Genomic DNA, 21,454 nt, shown 5'->3' with positions numbered 1-21,454 from the left:
TGTGGAATGGGATGCAGGACCAATTAAAAGGTGAGATTCAAGGAAGAAATACTATAAAAACACTGAATCTCAAGGTCAAAACACAGTTCTCCTAAAAATTCTACGGCAATTAATCTGTGTCATCTTCATCTGGATTAAGCCTAAAGTTGTGCCCGCTAAAATTCATGTTGAAACTCACGGACCACTCCAGTTGCCGCAGCTCCATCACCTACCATTGCTTCTGTGATCGAGTGAACCCATCTCGTCTGCTCTGGGGCTATGACTGATCAGCTTGCACTATCATAGGACCAGCAATATGCTACTCCTCAGTGCCGGGAAAAAATACTATAGATAAACCATTTCCAACTTCCTCAAATATGTAAGCATCTTCCCGTTCTAATAAATGATTTTCACTGTAAAATACTTCTCATCTTTGTCTCCTCCGTCACCACCAATGTACAAATGGACCCTAGACCATCACCGACGTGCGATTAACTGATCCCCCCCTAAAAGTCAGCAAGCTTACAAATTTGACACAAAAAACTGTTAAGTTCGTTATCCAAATTTCATCAGTTATCCGAGACAAAATTTTTGCAAAATAAAAGTTCGTTAACAGATTTGGTCGTTAACTGGGGTTCCACTGTATATGATTTACAATTTTTCACGATTACAACAAATATACTTTACTGTATATAGAAAATATTTTATAAGTCAAAAATAAAATTTAAAAGTTTCTATTTGCACATATTTTTATATGTATGTATGTATAATTATGTTTTTTATTTCTATCAAAAAATTTATAATTTTGATTTACTTGATATTATGCTGTGGAATAAACACTTCTCTTATCATTATAATTAAAATCAGTTATCAAGTCAAAAGAAAATATAAGAAATAAGTATAAATCATTGGAAAAAGAAGCCAAATTTTAATTTAAACCAAATTTTGTTTAAGAGTAAGTTTTTCATAATTAAAATTTTGCTGTCAATTTTATTTGATTTAAATTTTTCAAAATTTTAAAATTTTAAATTAAATTTAGAAAATAAACTGTTTTAATTTAGTGGTTCTCAATCCTTTTGAGTTAGCGATTTGCACAATTTTGATGGCACAACGAATGAGTCTGTGGTGCATCAAAGATGCTCTTATCTGTACAAACAAAAAGTAGTAATGTTAAATGTTAATGATCTGCACTTATATACAGTAATAACCCAAACTTATGCGATAGGTGGGACCGAGTGATAACCACATAAGTCAATTCGCATAAGTCAGGGTATAATTTCGCAATTTGTGTAAAATCCAAGTCGGGATGTATGTAAGCTAATAAATGTCTTTTTATTCATTCATGGTTACAAGAAATCACCACATTGAGTCTCTCAAGTCTCCGTAGATATAACAAACACAGAAATAAATAACATAAAATAAATTGTAGCTATGTGTCGATTCCGCACGACACGTCCAAACATGTAAGCTGAATAATGGTGGGGGGAGTGAGTAATCAAGAGTTGCGTGGCGCTCAAACAAATGATGAATCGACAAGATTTGAAAATCGCGTAACTCCAGGTTCGCGTAAGTCGAGGTATTACTGTAATTTTCTTTGAATAAACGTTATACATAAAATATTTGAGTGTTTTTTTCGGCATGAAACGCATTATTACATTAATTTATATGGAAAAAATTGTTTCGCATTACGAGTAAGATTCTGGAACGAATTATGGTCGTTAAGCGAGGTTCCACTGTATATTATACAATAATATACAGTGGAATTATATTCCACTATATATTATTGTGTGATATACAGTGGAACCTCGTGGAATACAAAGATAAAATTGTATTTTATCTTTGTATTTTATCTTTGTAAAATACAAAGATAAAATACAAATTATCTTTGTATTTTATCTATACAAAGATAAAACTTCGCATTTTGTCCTTCCTTTTCGCCGTTCACACCATCAGCAGTTTTGTGAATTATTTAAGGACTGCTGATGGTGTGAACGGCGAAAAGGAAGGACAAAATGCAAAGTTTTATCTTTGTATAGTCGAATTTATATTTATTAAATGTGAATAACGCCGGCCATGTACTGTACTTGTATTAGTTTTTTTTTTTTTTACTTAAGATGTTTCATGCATTGTAACATATTCATTATGAAAAGGTAAAACTTTATCTTGAGATTTAAAAATTTTTCTTTTTAGATTTCTAAGAACAGAACTCTCTTGATAACATATAATTCTATTTAATTTTTATATGTATTTTTAGAAATGCATTGTGTTTGAAAGTTGGGGACTACCTCTACTTTTTTCAATTTACTTACATGATATTCCAGAGATGAAATACTGTATGCTAATCCAAAAATGTTTAAGTTATTATTAAATACATTAGTGTCGCGCTAATCCAAACATGTTTCAGTCAGTGGAGAGGAAATTTGTTAGCTAGCAAAATATACGTTATTTGTATTTTCCAGTTGAATTTAAATAGTATTAATGTACAAAAAAATTTAAATTCCACAAAAAAAATTGTATTTTATTGTAGTACTGTATTAATATTGTACAAAATTAATAAATCAATGTTTGACATGGCCTATTAAAACAGCAGATCTATGCTATAGGGCTGGTCACATGCAGTTTTCCGAGTTTTCTTCACGCTAGTAACACGTAAATATGGGCTAGCTTTACATACTATATAAAAGTCTTTCCTGGAATGCATTCCCCTCGGCAGATCGCTCGAGTGTCCGTCCCATCCCTCACCACCCGGCCGTCCCATTGTGGGCCTGGCCGAACCCATAATGGCCTTACTAAAAAGACGCCTTCATAGTGCCTATAGGGCAGAAAAAGTTTAAAAAATCACTGATCGCTTTTCAAATATTAATGATAGACCAGTATTAATCAGTAGTCATTGATCATCCTCTTCCGGGAAGAGGTGAACGACTACTTTTGGTCGAATTACTTTAAACTACATAATACGAAGTTACCGGCGAGCACAAAATATATTTTCTATGGTTTTCGAGGGTAGCGAGTTTAAATATTTGGTCCGTTTTTCGCGAAATTTGATTGGTTGGCAGATGGCCGTTTGATATTCGGTTGTGAATGGTAGTTTCTTAGAGTTAATACTAAGAAAAAATATGATATTTTAAATTTTTTAAGATACATTTTCAATTCCTGTCTACTTGACCATTGAATTTGTGTCATTTCGTACCATTCGAGTATCGAGTATCGCGATAAATGTGACAACGGTAGGCTAAAATTACCAAACTCTATATGGTTTTCTTTTTAATGTTCATTATATTATAGTATTGATTCATATAACAACAAATGTTATCTTACGCAAGAGTTTCACATCGAGTGGCTAATACATTCTAAAAATTGTTTATTACTCTACAGTACACAATTTAAAGAATTTTTATATGTGTTAGATTGGACACTTGGTTTGATAAATTCTTACGTAAGATAACCTTTGTACGTTTAAATCAAATACTATAAAATAATAAAAGGGTTAGAAGTACGAAATAATGTAATAATCTTAATCTTTGCTGTTGTTATTTTTTTCCCAAGCAACGCCAGGCTCATCTGCTAGTTATAAAACGACAAGTACAAGTATAATTTATTCATAAATAAAATTAATTATTAATTTGAAAAATATAGTAAATTTCTTCAGTAGATATTATAAGTTAAATGAAAATAAAATATTTCATTAATAGTTTCAGTCGCGCATTTAAAATTTTAACACCCCTAGGCCTACAATAAGCAAGCTCCCCCAAGCTAATAGTATTGAATGATTGTATTTTATAATTTTAATTCTACAATAATTCTATTTTTATAGATTTTTAGATACGGGTAAAGGGCAGAGGTTACTGTTATTGGAAGCCTGTCATTAGTATTACCACTCTGTTCGTGCAAAATATATTTAGGCCTATATATTAATACTATTCGACTGATGTCTTATTTTGTCCCTATTTAATTTGCACTAATTCCTTTATGAATTGTTTCTACGAAAAATTATTTTTTCATTATTTTCATTTATTTCAAATTATTGTTGTTTCATTTTTATTCATTGTTATTGTTTTGAATTTTTGCGCCCCTCAAACTATTGCACTCCTAGGCCAGTGAGCCTAAAGTAAAATCCGTTACTGAATAGTTTAAATATCTTCAAAAGTCAATGATTAAAAAAATTAATTAATTAAAGTTTTTCCTAAATTATTATCTTATAATTATTACCTTAAAAAAGCGAAAAATTGTCTGTATTAGTATTTTGATTTTTTACTTTCCTTACTTTTTCCATTCATTTCTAAGAGCAGATTTAACTTATTTTTAAAAATAATGTCCCAGTTAAATACATTTAAATATATGTAATATATTTTTAAATGTAAGACACGACGTAAATTCAAGTTCCAAAATAAAATTAATTGTATCCATACAAAATTATACAGTTTTATGATTATTTTCACTTCGACTTATGAATGTATTATTTCAATTATTTTCACATGATTATAATTGTTTCTTAAAACCTCGTTTGTTTTCCTTAAAACAAAGATAAAAGTACTGTAATCTTTGTTTTAAGCTAAAAAACACCTGCTGTAATAAATATTGACAGTTTGAAAATTAAATACCCTTTCCATAAATGAATGGAAATTATAATAAATTATATTATTATAGATATCGAAGCAATTAATTTCGCGTATAATTTGTGGAATTATGCTTGTATTTTTATACGGGTTTGATTACTTCATTTTAGAGAAATGTATGAACGCTTCTAAAGAAAAACTCAGCAAATTAAAATCAAATACTCATTAAAAATATATTACAATTTAAGACAAAATATCATTGAACGAACTAATAATCATGATAGCCTATTTTTCGACTTATACAGATAATTATAAAATAATTTCTTTTAATTTTAATTTAAGGAAAGTAACATAAAATTAGGTAAAATCTGTAAGGAAAATTTATAAATAATCGCTATGCGAGAAGAAATTATTTTCATTTTAAAAAATGCGACTAAAGTTACCTATATAGAATATTGTAAAATATAGGTAACCTGTAAATATTAAGTAGCGAGTAATATTTCCAGGTAACCTACATAAAATATCTTCATTGCGATCTTGAGTTAATAAACAATTTATAAAGTTGTTTAATCATGCATGAAGAGTGCGTTATGTTAATTTATATGAATATTAATAAGATTTATTTTATTGCTACTTGTATTATAAGATCAGATATTTCGAAATAGAGTAAAATAAAACCTCACAAATTTTAATTATACTGATTGTATCAAGTGCAAGGTACTTTAAGGTGCTGTATGTATCTTAAGGTATTTGTACATGAAAACATTTTACTTCTTTTTTTTTTTAAAGAATGTAAAAAAGTTATTTATAAAAATAAAAAAATAATTTTGGTCAGATTTACCTATTATATAGATCTATTCGTTTTCGTTAATGCAAATCAAATACAGGTTTTTTGTTATATATTACTAGAAATTAATTTATTCTATTAAAATACCGTTGTTTTATTCAAATTTCCATTGGTTATCTTAAAAGCAGCAATAAGTTTAGCTTCTCATTGACATATAATGTTATATTATAGATTTTTATTTTTAAAAATTTCGCTGGATGTAAAAATTTCCAATAAATAAAAAGACAGTCATTTCCAAAAAATTTTTGAACGGAAGAAGGATGAAAACCCAAAGACGTCGAAAGATCACCAATTTCAACTTTTTTACAAGTTTTAATGTTTAAATTGGATTATTTCTGTGTTTTAAAGGACTGTTTATAGGCGACCGCGTAGTCTAAAAAGGAAGGTCCGGTCGCTGAAGTTTATCCTGAAATTTTAACGGAAATAAAAGGTGATCGACCAAGGTTTTAACAAAAATTTTTTGGAAATGACTGTCTTTTTATTTATTGGATAGATTTTTATAATAAATCCAAGCATAAATAATAATTTATACTAATAACTCAATAACCAGAAATGATGTACTATGTATTTTCAATCAAGATTTTTAAAATCAAAATAAAAAATATAATAAAGATATAATAAGTTACAATTGCAGTGAGTTTAAGCCCAATAAAAAGTACAAACTAATTAATTTAACCCAAAATGAAAAAAACAAATATTAAAAAATTATTCTGAAATATTTTTACAGCAGTAAAGTTTCTTTTGGTCAATTCGCAGTGGGAGAATAAATACAGCATTAGTCACTTATAACCTACATTTGAAAAAGGTAAACCAAAATAATTAGAAATGAGGGCATCTATCTATTTAAATTATTTTTTATATGTTAGAGATGTTAATTGAATTAAATAAAACTCCAATTATAAGTATACCAAGAATTTCATCACTTTAAACAGATTAATTCACAATAATTTTATGTCCGAACAACCAAAATATTATTTTATATCGACGTATATTGATGACTATTACTAAGTACTTGCTCAAATAAAAATATGTACAGTACATGACAACTCCATGATAATATTCAAATTTCAAATAACCTTTTTATTTACAAGACACTATAGATATTTACAATGCTGTAAATTAGTTCTTTTCATAAGATTGACATAACGAAAAAGTGACATAACAAAGGACTGACATAAATAACTCGTTGAAAGAGTGGCACATACGATGAAAAAATATTTTAAAGGGTTAAACATATTTATTCAAAAACACTTCAAAGTGACAAATTAAACAAGTAACTTAAAAATCATTCAAAATAAGTACCCTGTATTTTCTATAGTGACATAAATGTAAACATTCGTATTTTTTTTTTCACTTATATAAGCACAAAAACTTCACTATTTGTTGTCAACTTTCACAAGGAAGTCACGGTACAATATGGATTCGTTATGAACATTAATATTCAAAACGTATTTGAATTTATTGAAGTTCAGCAACAGAATAATATGTTTTCGACAAGTATTTTTGGGCTGCAATTTGAAAAATTGTAGATCTATAAATTTCCACTGTCATCTGTCCGTCCGTCCGTTTGTCTTTCCTTAATCTCGAGAACTGAGATAGATGAAAAATGAGATCAGATATAGAAACATTAAGTGTAGAAGACTCCAATTAACTATACAAAAACTTCCGATAAAAACCGGAAATCGCGTTATTTCAGTTCAAAAATTTTCATGTGAAAGGTGTTAGATGAAGGCATGATTCCACTGCCTAATAGGAAAAGTATGATGTATAGGGGCAAACCACTACTAATTTGAGGTGGAAAGCATATATTTTAAATTAAACAAATTAAATTGCAAAATAAAAATTGCAGCCCGGAATTGTGACGATGTCACAATAAATAATTGTTCGTTAAATTTCTCTCAGATTCCAGAAGAGATGAACAATATCGTTAAGCCAGTACCATTTAAGACTTGATCAGAGATATAATATAATCGAGATGGATTAATAATAATAATGATGATAATAAGCGTAGAGCCCAAACTGTTAGAAGTTGAAAGTTGAAATTTGGTACACAGTTAGGGTACGTCATGAGAATGTACAGTACGCTAAGAAAGGATTTTTGGAGATCCCCCCCGCAGGGGAGAAGAGAGTACAATATTCAAAGAAAACATTCTTCCGAGTACAATAAAATAATAACATTGTAATTTGACTGACTTAAAATCAGAAAGAGAGTTTTCGTTTACAAGACAAAACAATTAACGACTTGCTGCCAGTAGTAATAGTAATAGTTATTCAGTATGGGATACACTGACCATCTAACTTGACCATAAAAATAAAACGTTCCTCTCAAATTTTACACAAAGCCGATATTAATCGGTGTAAGCTGAGATAATTTACAGCGAGTTTCTAAAATTTAATGTTTATTTTTGCGTTTTTGAATAAAATAACAATAAAATACACATAAAGCACTTTCGGAATTCCATGAGTATTTTACGTCGTTAGAAAGAACTCAAAATGAAGAAATTAAATATATAATCATAATTTTTGATATAATGCTGACAGTTTCACAGTTTTAGAATAAAAACTCGTTCGTTTTTACGTGATGTAACTCGTTTTTTGTTTTATTTTTAATATTTTAATGTGCCTTCCAGAGAAGGATGTATAGCCTCACTTAAACCGGCATGCCGATTTTTACCATACGAAAATATCTGATTTCATGGTCTCCCTGGATAGACCGGCATGCCGGTTATTTCGAAAATACGGTATATTAACTTAGAGAAACGATAAATTCAAAGTAATAAAACCTTCAAATGTGCGGATTCTAGCTCAAGTTCTAGTGTTTATTACTTTGGATTGGGAGAGTGATTGGTAATAAAGTTATAGATTTAATAAATAAAACAATTATCATAGTATTCGGTACGGATGATAGGCTTCAGTGTATTTTTATGTAAATTCCAGCTGAAGAGGCGTCAGGGAGACTCGTAGACAGTAACTACACACCTTTAAACTTACATTCTGAGCACCTGGACATAGCTCAATACATATAAAACAGACACTACTAAGCAGTCATGGGTCCGAAAATCACTTCATCGCAGGCATGACTATGACAGCTAAGAGCTATGTTGACAAAACTGAGTCAAACTACTGACTGGCTAGGGGTTATCTGTTTGGAGAGACTGAGGGGTTTATGGTTGCCATTTGAGGCCAGGTCATAAACACTAAAACTAAAGAAAAAATATCCTGATGGATACATTACTAACAAATCGCTTTGCAGAAAATGCCAAATTCTGCCCGAAACAATACAACATATAACCTGGTTGCAAGCTCATAGCACAAACAGACTATTTACAAAGATATAATCATCAAATATAATAAATCAAGAGCTTGCATACAAGCACAGATTATTAAACACTCAGGTATCATAATACAAATACATATACTCCACAGGCAGTTTTAGAAAATGACACACAAAAAATATAATACCATAGAGCCATCCATAACAGATAAAACAATTCATCACAATATATCTGACAACTCTCTCGTTGACAAATGCAGTAAGATCGCTGATATAATAGACATCTCTATTCCAAACACTAATAACAAAAATTGCTCCTACACTGAAAAAATCAATTAATACACTCCAAATAAGACATATGGAGGATGGATAAGGTATTTATTGCACCTATTGTCTTCTCTTCTACGGTGTTATACTACATACACTACACAAAAGTCTAGAAACATTAAACCTTAATAAAAACATATACATGGCAGTACAGAAAACTGAAATATTGAACACATCCCCAGTGGCGTGCTTTGACAATTGATGATAGGGAAGCTGTTTCTGTAAGAAGCCGACTTCCAGGGGCAATCAGTTAATTCTCTAAATGTATTTTAATAGATTATTTATCTGACGCACTTAATAAATAAACAAGTTCAATACAATTACCTCTGTTATTAGATTCAATAGATTCCCTATTCCCTCTAAATGCCAATTCTTGCTTTGATAAAAACATATAAAATCTATTAATTTAGATAAAATACATCTATTAGCCGTAATTACCTTGTTATAATTTTCAATATTTTTTTAATATTATTTACTAATGTTAAATTCTATTCCGCTTCGATTTCCAAATTGCTTCAAATACGAAAGAATCGACGATTTTTCGTGTCTTTTGCCAGCTAAATTGTCAAAGCCATTCTTACTCCACACACTAATTTCATTTGAAAATAGTAGGCGAGCCAACAAAACAATTTTTGCATTTTTATGCATTTACAGAGCCATTTTATCGTGAAAATGTCGAACAAATTTTTTATTGAAGCGTTTGTATTTAAGTTAGGCATTGACCTTTCTCTTTTAATAATGTTTTCTTTTTCATTATATGATCTCGAGCCAAAACATTTTTAAAATAAATTTTCAATATCGCAATAACATTCTGAATCGCTAGCCACGATATAAGGGCTAAAATTAAAAAATAAAATTATAAAAACTTACTTGCTGAAATAAAATGTGTGGTGGATATACATACATAGTACAAAACATTCTTCAATTGTATGAATATAGTTTCAAAGATAATTATAATTAAATATAGCTTTGTAATGAAACGTACATAAAAATAACATAAAATATTCTTTACTCTTTAAATCTTAACCACTTAGTCAAATAGCTCCCTACGAGTGGAATCAGAGACGGTCCTGCTAGGTGTACGGTGTGTACTGTACTGTACATGCACGCGGACTGCCAAATCCCGAGGGTGCCCATACCGGTCAATTTCAAATGACTCTTTTGTCGCATCACTAATATACCTCAAAAGACGCGACAGGGTTCTTTTAAATTTTAAACGTTTCTCACCATAACTGTAAAAGTATAAATATGTTAAACTTAATAGATTGTCCGTCGTTTGTTTTCTAACTAATTCGTTTTAGGACCAGGTGTTGTCCACGGAAATTTCCAAAATTTACAACTTTTCGGCCACTCTCGTAGAACTGGAAAAATGTCTCTTTATTACATCTAATATTTCGAAAAAATCAGTCCCCGCTGTACTCCGCTAGAGATTGGTTCGGTTAGGCTTTTGTTTAAGTAAAATTTCGGCTCTTTCATCAGGGTTTTGTTTATGTCTCCAATTCCCTAATCGCTTAATTATTTAACTACTTCTTAAGTAGAAATAAGTCGAAACCGGTTACTTTGTACTCGAATATTTGTTGTCTTGCGAAAAAAGTGGAAAGACAAATTTTTATGACAAACGGATACATAAATCTAAATTTAAGGAAAAGAAATTCTAGAGTTTTTTCTGTACCTCGTGCATCGCTTTCATTCATTAAATTTAGTTGTAAACGATGCTGTCAAAGTAACAGTTAATTTTTTAACATTATACAAGAATTGTACACTTTTTTTCTACATCCCCTTAAAGATTGGATATACGAAATCGTAATATCACCGGTTTAACATTGAAATCCGTGAGTAATATAAAATCGGAGAGCGGAATAAAAATATCAAATATTTTAATGGATTTTTTTAAACTCCTGTCAACTATACAGAACTATCATAAAAACATACCAGTAAATTCTTATCGGTTGGGTTAAGTTATAAATCTACTCATGATTCACGTAATCGGGCGAGAGCGGCCAAATATCTAGAAGGCGGGCGGCTAACAGCCCAGAACCGGTCCTGGATAGAATTGGATGTGGTATACGTGTAGCATCAACCCGAGGTCCTAGGCTTCCACCGGCTAAACCGGGTGAGGTTGTTATTCTGTAAAGCGCATGGACAAATCTGGCTTTTTGGATATTGACAATACAGCGCTTCCACTCCGTCACTAATATTCGAATATACAATAGCAATCTTATTTTTTTCACGCATAGTATAGAAATTTGTAATAAGATACATAATGCGATTATAATAAAATATTGTGCGATTATTTTCATATAATTAAAATTAATATGTATTTATTGTTTAGAAAATACAGGGAAAGCGGCGCATCCACCGCTTCCAATGATGGCACGCCACTGCATGTCACATTGTGAGAAAGTTTTTAGATGTTGACACACAAATAGAGGATTTGATCCCGGAATCTCGAAAATCGGGATCCCGGGATCCCGACCACTTTTCAGTCCCAAAATTTTCGGGATTAAGTTTTCCTAATCCCGAGATTTTCGGGATTGACATCATTTTAAAAAAAAGTTGCAAAATAGACTGCATTAAGCGAAACGTTCAGTGCCAGTGCTTTTAACAGAATTGCTTGCCTATCATTTTAATATAAAATACAAGAAATTTTATTCCAAGCAAGCAGCAGAAATTAACCTAGCGGGCTTGCGATGCTTGCTTGGAATAAAACTTCTTGTATTTTCAACTAAAATGATAGGCAAGCAGTTCTCACTGGGTTACTTGGTAATATACTTCATTTTTGTATTTTTGAATTTTCGCGGGCGCCAATCGATTTTCTGGCGCAGTCGAGAGCACTACTCAGTGCGTTTTACCTGTCAATGTGTCAGCCATCTTGTTTTGCCAGTGTGGTTAATATAGACCCGACGCCTCTCGCTTAGGGGGGTCGACCTTAGGTGAAAAGGTTACGACCCTCGCCTTGCCCGCGATCTGTCAGGATGATGCGAGAAAGTCTTTTTACGTTTCGGGGTAGTGGTTTGCTGGACGCTGAGAGACTCACACAGAGACCGAATTTACAAAATTAACGCGTTTATTTTTAGAAAGACATGCTTACAATGATCGAAACAATCGGGATTGTAGCCTTTACTCCTACAATCCCGATCCGTGTCGACCGGACTGTTTTCTTCCATCCTCCCCGTGTCCTCGAAGCTTATAAGTATTTACTAACGATTCCTCCAACTTCCATCAAACCTAAACGCGTTTTCTCAGCAGCTGCATATATGTGCAACAAATTGAGAAGCAGACTTGGTGATGAGACACTGGATGCGTTGTTATTTCTCAGATCATATTTTCGCAATTCAAATTAGAATGTTCCTATTAGATTAGTTTTCTTTATATTTAAGAAAAATGTGACTGATTAATATTATTTTTAAATACTTTTTGCTAAGAAACTTACTTTACTACCTACTTACTAGGTTGTTATATGAAAGTAGTCTATTTAGTCGATGTTAAGAGAGATTTTTGTTAATTTTCAACGTTTATTTGCATAGTTTGTTACATAAAGGTTTTTTCAATTTATGTGAGTTTAAAGAGATCTCAGTGATGCTTAAAAAAGAATAAATTTAACATGAGACAGTGATTTTAAGTCTGGTTAGTCTGACTCTAAGTCTGATTAGTTAGAGTGATTAAATTAACTAGGTGTATACCGTAAAATACGTTGATTTTTGTCTAAATTTTGATTTTTGATTTCTGTAAGATTTTCTTATTTTTTTATTAACCCTCAATACCGAAATAATCCCGGGATCCCGGGATTGAATAAGTATAATCCCGAAATCCCGGGATTATAAATAAGGACCGGGATCGAATTCCCTACACACAAACCAGTAACACAGCTTAATGTTTAACTTGTTTGGGTAGCTATGCTTTGACTTTAGTCCGGCATAGCACTTGACACCAGTATCAGCTGAGCATGACATTCCCACCACAATAATAATAATACTTCTTAGCATCGTTTTCGTCCGTTCTAATTAAAAGAAGTCCGAGATAACTGTCCTCTACGCTTACATCTTTCTGTTAATTAAACTCTAATAGTATTTTAGAAGCGATTATGAGTGAACGGATTTTAGTATTTTCAGAAAAAATTAGTCTAATATGGAATAAAATAAATTGATTGAGTTTAAATCAGATTTATTTTAATTTTATAATTCTAAAAATATTAACAACAAATTAATTGCAACATTTAAATGTACCTCTACATCAGCATTAAATCCGGAGAGATGATCTGAAGTTTTTCTTTCGTATATAATTATGTTAAATTCATTCAAGAAAACTTCATTATTCGCTCGAATTATGACGATTATATTAAAATATATGCAAAGCTTCCATTTTTCTTTCTACAGTAGAATCTCTCAGCAAGACATTTCTCTGCCAACATGATAAATCCAAACTCGAATCTAATGCTGCTCCTTATAATTTTTAGTAAAGGAAATTATTCCCATTTCTCATTCATATTAGTTAAACGATAGTCTCACTCGTTCTTGACGAATAAAATAAAGAATGAGTTTTTCGCGAGCCATCTGCAAATTGTAAATCGCACATCTACAATTTGCAGATGGCTAGCGAAAAACATTATTTCTGTCAGCAGTACCTACATTCGCTTATAACTACACGTCTTTATCATAAAACTTGTTTTGTACTCTCGATTTTTAAAACGTGACCTTTTTTGTTGCTAGCCTAGAAATTATAAATAGATTGTACTGTACATCTTTTAAATCTTGAAACGATATCGTTATAGTCTACTTGCCGTATAGCAAAATTTTCTATTTGACTTTTAAAATGTCTATTTTGATTACCTAGGCCTATATGTTCTATATATAATTAAATATACGATGGGACATAATCCTGCCAACCGAAGGATTATGTTCCAAAGAAAAATGGAGCGACTGATGAAACCGCGATTGCAGAAACAAGATCTGTAAGCAGAAAGAAGTCAGGGAAAGAATATTATTTTAAAGTATTTTTTTTATTTAAAAAGCTTTTATAAACATTCAAATTAAACGTGCAGTGACCATCAATAAGCATAAAATTGTTTGAATTGGTTTATACTTTTTGGATTTCCTTTGTGTTTTTGTCCTAATAAAAACAGTTATTTTAATATGTTAACGCTAATGTTATGTATTAATATAACGTTACCGCGAAAGCGAGTGATCGTTTCATGAAATACTGTATATCAATTTGTTTTTAATATAAATATTGATAGATTTTTTATAAAATTGTGAATGTGTTTTACAAATTTTTCGATTAGAAATATCCTGTGAGGTTGATTTCGTTGTCCCTACGTTTACAAACAGAATCAATCTACCGTGAAATTCATTCTATTAAATGGAGTCCCAAGCATTAATAACTGATGTAAATTGATAACTTAAAAGTTATAAAAGTTAAAGTTACTAAAAGAATTTTATTAAAAATTTCAAATGTCTTCTGGCAATATAGCTAAAATTATAGAAGCAGGCTCCTATATAGCCTATATTCATCTAGGAGGCTTATATATATAATTTTCAAATTTGTTCTAACTTATCTGAAAAATCTAACAGAATATTAGTATTCGGGAAATATTGAAATTCTTGTCTTACAGTCTTTAAAATCAGTAAGTCTTTAAGATGCCTAAGAATCTCCACTAGGAATTTTAATAAGTGGCTCTTTCTAGTAAAATTCTTTTTGTTAAAAATTATTTCGAGGCTCGCCACGGATATAAACAGTATAACGTAGAAGTGACATTCAAATGCAAAACATGATAGAGGAAATCCTCAGAAAAAAAAAAAAAAAACAATTGCATTATACTTCTCATATACTATTATTATATAAATTAAGTTATACCTCTGTATATCAATACAACAATACAATATATAAAATTCTTTCTTAGAACATAATAAAATTCTTTTATTAATTATTTATAAAAGAATTCGCAAATGACTACTTTAAGAAGACACAAAAATACTAGAAAACAATCGTTCTTAGAAAAAAATCTACTTATTAACTATTAATAATAACATAATTCACATATATTTCTAATTTTTTAAAATTTATTTTCATTCATCTGACTGACTTTTTATGAAGTTCTAAACAATTAATTTATATTAACTTTTGGATTACCAATAACTATACTATAAATTTATATACACTGTATTCCCTGAAACCCATATTATATTAATGAGAGAAAATGCTTTCCACTGATGTATTTGCTCTCGACAAGCATAACATAATATTGTAAACGATTTTACGTACTTGTATATCACTTCAAAATGGAAATTTTCATGTATCATTTTTATTTTTATTTATTTATTTATTTTGCTAACAATAAAGATAGCTTTAATCGAATAAAAATATTACTTATTTAAATATGATCCTGCAACTAATTGTTTCAACATAAATCAGAACTGCTTAAATTAAGAATTCTGAAAACATTTTTAAAATATTCATATTAATTAATGTTAAGATACTTCGTGGTGCTGTAAATCGTATGTATTTATTATGCAACAAAATACGAAAGTTAACATATTGAGTGTACGATTAAAAGTAAGAAAAAATTAGGTTAATTGCACATAGATTATCCATATCATATTGGGAGCTTATATTATAAGAAGGAAAAAAAAAACAAACTTAAATATAAACCAAAATTCCGATCCAAATTCCAAACTAAAGATCTGATGATAATTATAAACTTTGCTTCATTAAGAAATACAAGTACATATAACAATGTTTATAGTCAAATTTATTAATTCATAATTTATTTCAAAAGTTTTAAGGACTTTATTGTACGTTATTGTAGTAAGCACATTAATTTTAAATATTTTTTTGTTTGACGGCCCTCTTCGTGCCCACAAGGCTGAAAGAATTGGTAAAAAAAATTACATTTAAGATTGTTTGATTTGAAATGTAATTTTTTATTTTTTATTTTCAATTCTTTTCGCCTTATGGACACGAAGAGAGCCGTCAATTAGAAATACTTAATACAAACATGGACAACCTAATGTTCCTTCGAAATTTTTTCTAGAGCCTAACGTATTTACACTATAGAAAATTTATAATAAGTATGTGTTCAGTGAATAAAAAATCATATGGACATAAGCGAAAAATTTGAAAATTAATTTTTTATAATATTCAATTTCCTGTAAAAATCTATAATTTCCTAATGTTAGGCCTGATATCATCAAAATAGAGTCGTATGGCCTTTTATTACAGAAAGATGCTCATGCCTGACTGAATACATGAATAAAATATATGATAAAAGGTTATCATTTTTAAATAAAATCATTTAAGAATAAATCGTTCACCCTTGACCGGTAGTAATAAAGTCGTATTTTTATTAATTATTCTCTAGATCAGTGGTGCCAGAACTTATCGATTAAAGGCGAAATTGCGAATAACTTCGTAGGTAGGAGGGCCACGAATATTTTGTATAATCCATATATATGTATAAAGTAAGCTTATTTTTATCATTTCTAAATGATGTGCATTATGTTCGCGGGTCGAATTTGCCCTGGGGACTTTAGTTTTGGTAACATTGTTGTAGATGACCAAGTTTTGCCATTATGAACAACAAGTTCTTTTCTGCTTCAGAAAGAAATCAGATATTGTCAGACACCCCCAACCATCAAACATCAAGATATAATAAAATTATAATAAATACATGTAAAATAGGCCAAAACATGAAATTTCTAAATTAAAATAACTTCGGTTTGAATATAGATTATTCGTATATAGAAAAAAATAGCATTAGAGATAAATATTAAGATGTTTAATAGCTAAAAAAAATTAACTTTGAGATTATGAAAATATAGTAATATGCTTATCTTAATAACGCCTATTATTTCTTATGTAACCTAATAATCCAGTTAATTTTGAAAGGCTACATGTTTTACTGGTTCTATTAAAATTTCACGATCATTACCAATCAAATACAAAATAAAATTTCATATATCGGTTAATGAATTAATTCTCAAACGATCGCGATCTTGAGGGTTAGGCAAGTTTATGAATTAAAAAAAAATGCTTAGAATTTTTTTAATTCTGGGGATTTTATAATGATAACTAATACAAATATTATTTTTCGTTGAGTAGAAGAATAAATGGTTTTCATATCAAAGATTATATAAATGAAGTTTTCCAAGTTTGTCAATTTTTTTTTAATATTAATTTATTAACTATAATAAAATCGATAGATTTAATCATAAACTCACTTAAGTTTTATATTAGTGTTTGCTACAAAATCTAATAAAAATTTAGCATTTAGCATTTTTTATTTTAATCGATTTATTACTGTAGTTTTCTTAAATAGTCAGAGAATACAAAAGAAAAAAGATACAAAAGAAAAAAGAACTGTTAAAAGTCCAATGTTAATAAATGATCTAATCAATACGATGCATACATATAAATTAATAAAATTTTAAATTTTAATTAATTAGACTTACCTTTTACACGGAATGGTCGGTTGTTTTTTTTCATTTATCCTACATTTAGGGATCAAATGACGTTTTATTGTGTCGACCCTTTCACTACTAGTCATTTTAAAAGTGTAAACTTCACCTTTACTTTTTCAACCTATATAGCCACTCAACTAACCAATGAGAGAATGACTTATCATTATGCTTCAAACTTTAACAAGCGGTTGTTATTATGTTAGAAGTAAGCATTTTGAAATCTATTTCCCGTTTCTTGTTAATAATTCATCTCATTTTGAATTAGTACATAATATTATATAATATATGTAGGCCAGAAAAAGCAAATTGATGTCCTAAATTATACAAAAAAAAAATTACCTTACTGTTTTCCTGTTTATCCAGTTTTTAAATCATTTAAAATAAAAAAACAGCTGGCAATATTGTTGCTGGACTTTCACGGAATTTTTTATTTGTTTTTATCCCCAATAATTGCTTGTTACCTTTAAGTCTTCAGATTTACATAATATTACTCGTAAAATGGGGATCATTTAACTATTTTAAAAATATTACTCCGCCTCTTCAACACATAAAGATCTAATATCGATGAAAATTACGGTTAATAATACAAAAAATATTTATCTCAAAGAATTTCATAAAAAATTAATTTTTTTTTATATTTTATTTATTTAGAGTTGGGGAACCCCGCGTTTCTTTATGCAGGAGAGTGTAGCGAAATGACTCACGAGCAGTGTTGGCCAATTAGAAACCAGTTTCAGTGTGTTCGCTGTAAAGAGTATCTCGAGCGCTGCATAAAGAAATGAGGAGGAAATATCAGTTTCTTAAAACTACTTTATTAATCAGGGCTGTGGAGTCAGAGTCGTGGAGTTTTGGTGTTTTAGCCGGAGTCGTCAAAAAATCCGCCGACTCCGACTCCTTTTTACTTACCAACTTGTTATGTAGGCCTATATAGAACGGAAAAGTATTAGAATCGTGTCAAATTTGACCCTCCAAGTTTTTTTGCAAATCTACATGTTTGGAGACCTCCCGAACCCCCTCAAAAAAAGTCAATAAAGGGGAAAAATTAGCGCGCGTGTGTGTTGACGTCTAATTTGTTTAATTTCTTTATTTTCTGTACTGAGATATTAAACAATATCTCAGAATGGGTAAAGTTTAAGAAACGAAATGTGGCTTGCATATAAAGAGGCATTAATACTATTAAATTTTGGTTCCTAATTAAAGGTTGACAGGGTGAAGACATAAAAGTAGTCATGTATCATATCTCTTAATATTTTACTCGTTATTAGTGTTCAAAATTTAAAAATAAAAAATAAAACTCGTCTCTACTCTCAAAGTAAGCTTTTTTGCCATTTTATAATAGTTATTAAGCGTCAAAGTGATTGAACTAAATCATGTCCCCATATACATTCTAACATCTTAGGCGAGAACATCTTAACGGGTTTTACTGTACTAACTCCTGTGTTAAACCATCTCATAAAATCTTTGGACAAGGAATTGAAAAGTTTAAAAACAAAACTACACATAACAGAAGAAGACATCAAATATGTCAAGAAAGAAGATAATAGAACACTAAAATTCAACATAAGGCTAAAAACACATAAAAATCCTGTAAAATATAGACCATTAATACATGTTAGAAATTATTTATATTACAATCTAGAATAATATTTAAAAAATAAATTAAATCTATTAAAAGTGTCTAATTANTTTAGTCGATGTTAAGAGAGATTTTTGTTAATTTTCAACGTTTATTTGCATAGTTTGTTACATAAAGGTTTTTTAAATTTATGTGAGTTTAAAGAGATCTCAGTGATGCTTAAAAAAGAATAAATTTAACATGAAACTGATTTTAAGTCTGGTTAGTCTGACTCTAAGTCTGATTAGTTAGAGTGATTAAATTAACTAGGTGTATACCGTAAAATACGTTGATTTTTGTCTAAATTTTGATTTTTGATTTCTGTAAGATTTTCTTATTTTTTTATTAACCCTCAATACCGAAATAATCCCGGGATCCCGGGATTGAATAAGTATAATCCCGAAATCCCGGGATTATAAATAAGGACCGGGATCGAATTCCCTACACACAAACCAGTAACACAGCTTAATGTTTAACTTGTTTGGGTAGCTATGCTTTGACTTTAGTCCGGCATAGCACTTGACACCAGTATCAGCTGAGCATGACATTCCCACCACAATAATAATAATACTTCTTAGCATCGTTTTCGTCCGTTCTAATTAAAAGAAGTCCGAGATAACTGTCCTCTACGCTTACATCTTTCTGTTAATTAAACTCTAATAGTATTTTAGAAGCGATTATGAGTGAACGGATTTTAGTATTTTCAGAAAAAATTAGTCTAATATGGAATAAAATAAATTGATTGAGTTTAAATCAGATTTATTTTAATTTTATAATTCTAAAAATATTAACAACAAATTAATTGCAACATTTAAATGTACCTCTACATCAGCATTAAATCCGGAGAGATGATCTGAAGTTTTTCTTTCGTATATAATTATGTTAAATTCATTCAAGAAAACTTCATTATTCGCTCGAATTATGACGATTATATTAAAATATATGCAAAGCTTCCATTTTTCTTTCTACAGTAGAATCTCTCAGCAAGACATTTCTCTGCCAACATGATAAATCCAAACTCGAATCTAATGCTGCTCCTTATAATTTTTAGTAAAGGAAATTATTCCCATTTCTCATTCATATTAGTTAAACGATAGTCTCACTCGTTCTTGACGAATAAAATAAAGAATGAGTTTTTCGCGAGCCATCTGCAAATTGTAAATCGCACATCTACAATTTGCAGATGGCTAGCGAAAAACATTATTTCTGTCAGCAGTACCTACATTCGCTTATAACTACACGTCTTTATCATAAAACTTGTTTTGTACTCTCGATTTTTAAAACGTGACCTTTTTTGTTGCTAGCCTAGAAATTATAAATAGATTGTACTGTACATCTTTTAAATCTTGAAACGATATCGTTATAGTCTACTTGCCGTATAGCAAAATTTTCTATTTGACTTTTAAAATGTCTATTTTGATTACCTAGGCCTATATGTTCTATATATAATTAAATATACGATGGGACATAATCCTGCCAACCGAAGGATTATGTTCCAAAGAAAAATGGAGCGACTGATGAAACCGCGATTGCAGAAACAAGATCTGTAAGCAGAAAGAAGTCAGGGAAAGAATATTATTTTAAAGTATTTTTTTTATTTAAAAAGCTTTTATAAACATTCAAATTAAACGTGCAGTGACCATCAATAAGCATAAAATTGTTTGAATTGGTTTATACTTTTTGGATTTCCTTTGTGTTTTTGTCCTAATAAAAACAGTTATTTTAATATGTTAACGCTAATGTTATGTATTAATATAACGTTACCGCGAAAGCGAGTGATCGTTTCATGAAATACTGTATATCAATTTGTTTTTAATATAAATATTGATAGATTTTTTATAAAATTGTGAATGTGTTTTACAAATTTTTCGATTAGAAATATCCTGTGAGGTTGATTTCGTTGTCCCTACGTTTACAAACAGAATCAATCTACCGTGAAATTCATTCTATTAAATGGAGTCCCAAGCATTAATAACTGATGTAAATTGATAACTTAAAAGTTATAAAAGTTAAAGTTACTAAAAGAATTTTATTAAAAATTTCAAATGTCTTCTGGCAATATAGCTAAAATTATAGAAGCAGGCTCCTATATAGCCTATATTCATCTAGGAGGCTTATATATATAATTTTCAAATTTGTTCTAACTTATCTGAAAAATCTAACAGAATATTAGTATTCGGGAAATATTGAAATTCTTGTCTTACAGTCTTTAAAATCAGTAAGTCTTTAAGATGCCTAAGAATCTCCACTAGGAATTTTAATAAGTGGCTCTTTCTAGTAAAATTCTTTTTGTTAAAAATTATTTCGAGGCTCGCCACGGATATAAACAGTATAACGTAGAAGTGACATTCAAATGCAAAACATGATAGAGGAAATCCTCAGAAAAAAAAAAAAAAAAAA

At 29.8% G+C, this 21,454-nt stretch overlaps 1 protein-coding gene across 4 annotated transcripts in view; it reads right to left on the bottom strand.

Moving 5' to 3' along the window:
• Positions 1-21,454, bottom strand: part of LOC111620691 (alkyldihydroxyacetonephosphate synthase, peroxisomal-like) — a 126,742-nt gene that overhangs the window by 34,248 nt on the left and 71,040 nt on the right. Inside the window, exons 1-2 of one of the 4 annotated variants that reach the window (XM_023362668.1) lie at positions 17,779-17,795; positions 17,431-17,576 (exon numbers count right to left, since the gene is read on the bottom strand). The exons of the other annotated variants lie outside the window; for them this stretch is intronic. Of the exons in view, the coding sequence (XP_023218436.1) occupies positions 17,431-17,525 (95 nt within the window). The 5' untranslated portion in view covers positions 17,526-17,576; positions 17,779-17,795. Of the gene's footprint in view, positions 1-17,430; positions 17,577-17,778; positions 17,796-21,454 lie in introns of those variants that run through there. 4 annotated transcript variants of the gene reach the window in all.

This window comes from Centruroides sculpturatus, unplaced genomic scaffold, assembly GCF_000671375.1.
Source record: "Centruroides sculpturatus isolate CEXI.00-Female unplaced genomic scaffold, Cexi_2.0 scaffold287, whole genome shotgun sequence".
Classification (NCBI taxonomy): domain Eukaryota; kingdom Metazoa; phylum Arthropoda; class Arachnida; order Scorpiones; family Buthidae; genus Centruroides; species Centruroides sculpturatus.
Note: the sequence above shows the minus strand (reverse complement) of the source record. Positions and strands in the feature narration are given on the sequence as shown.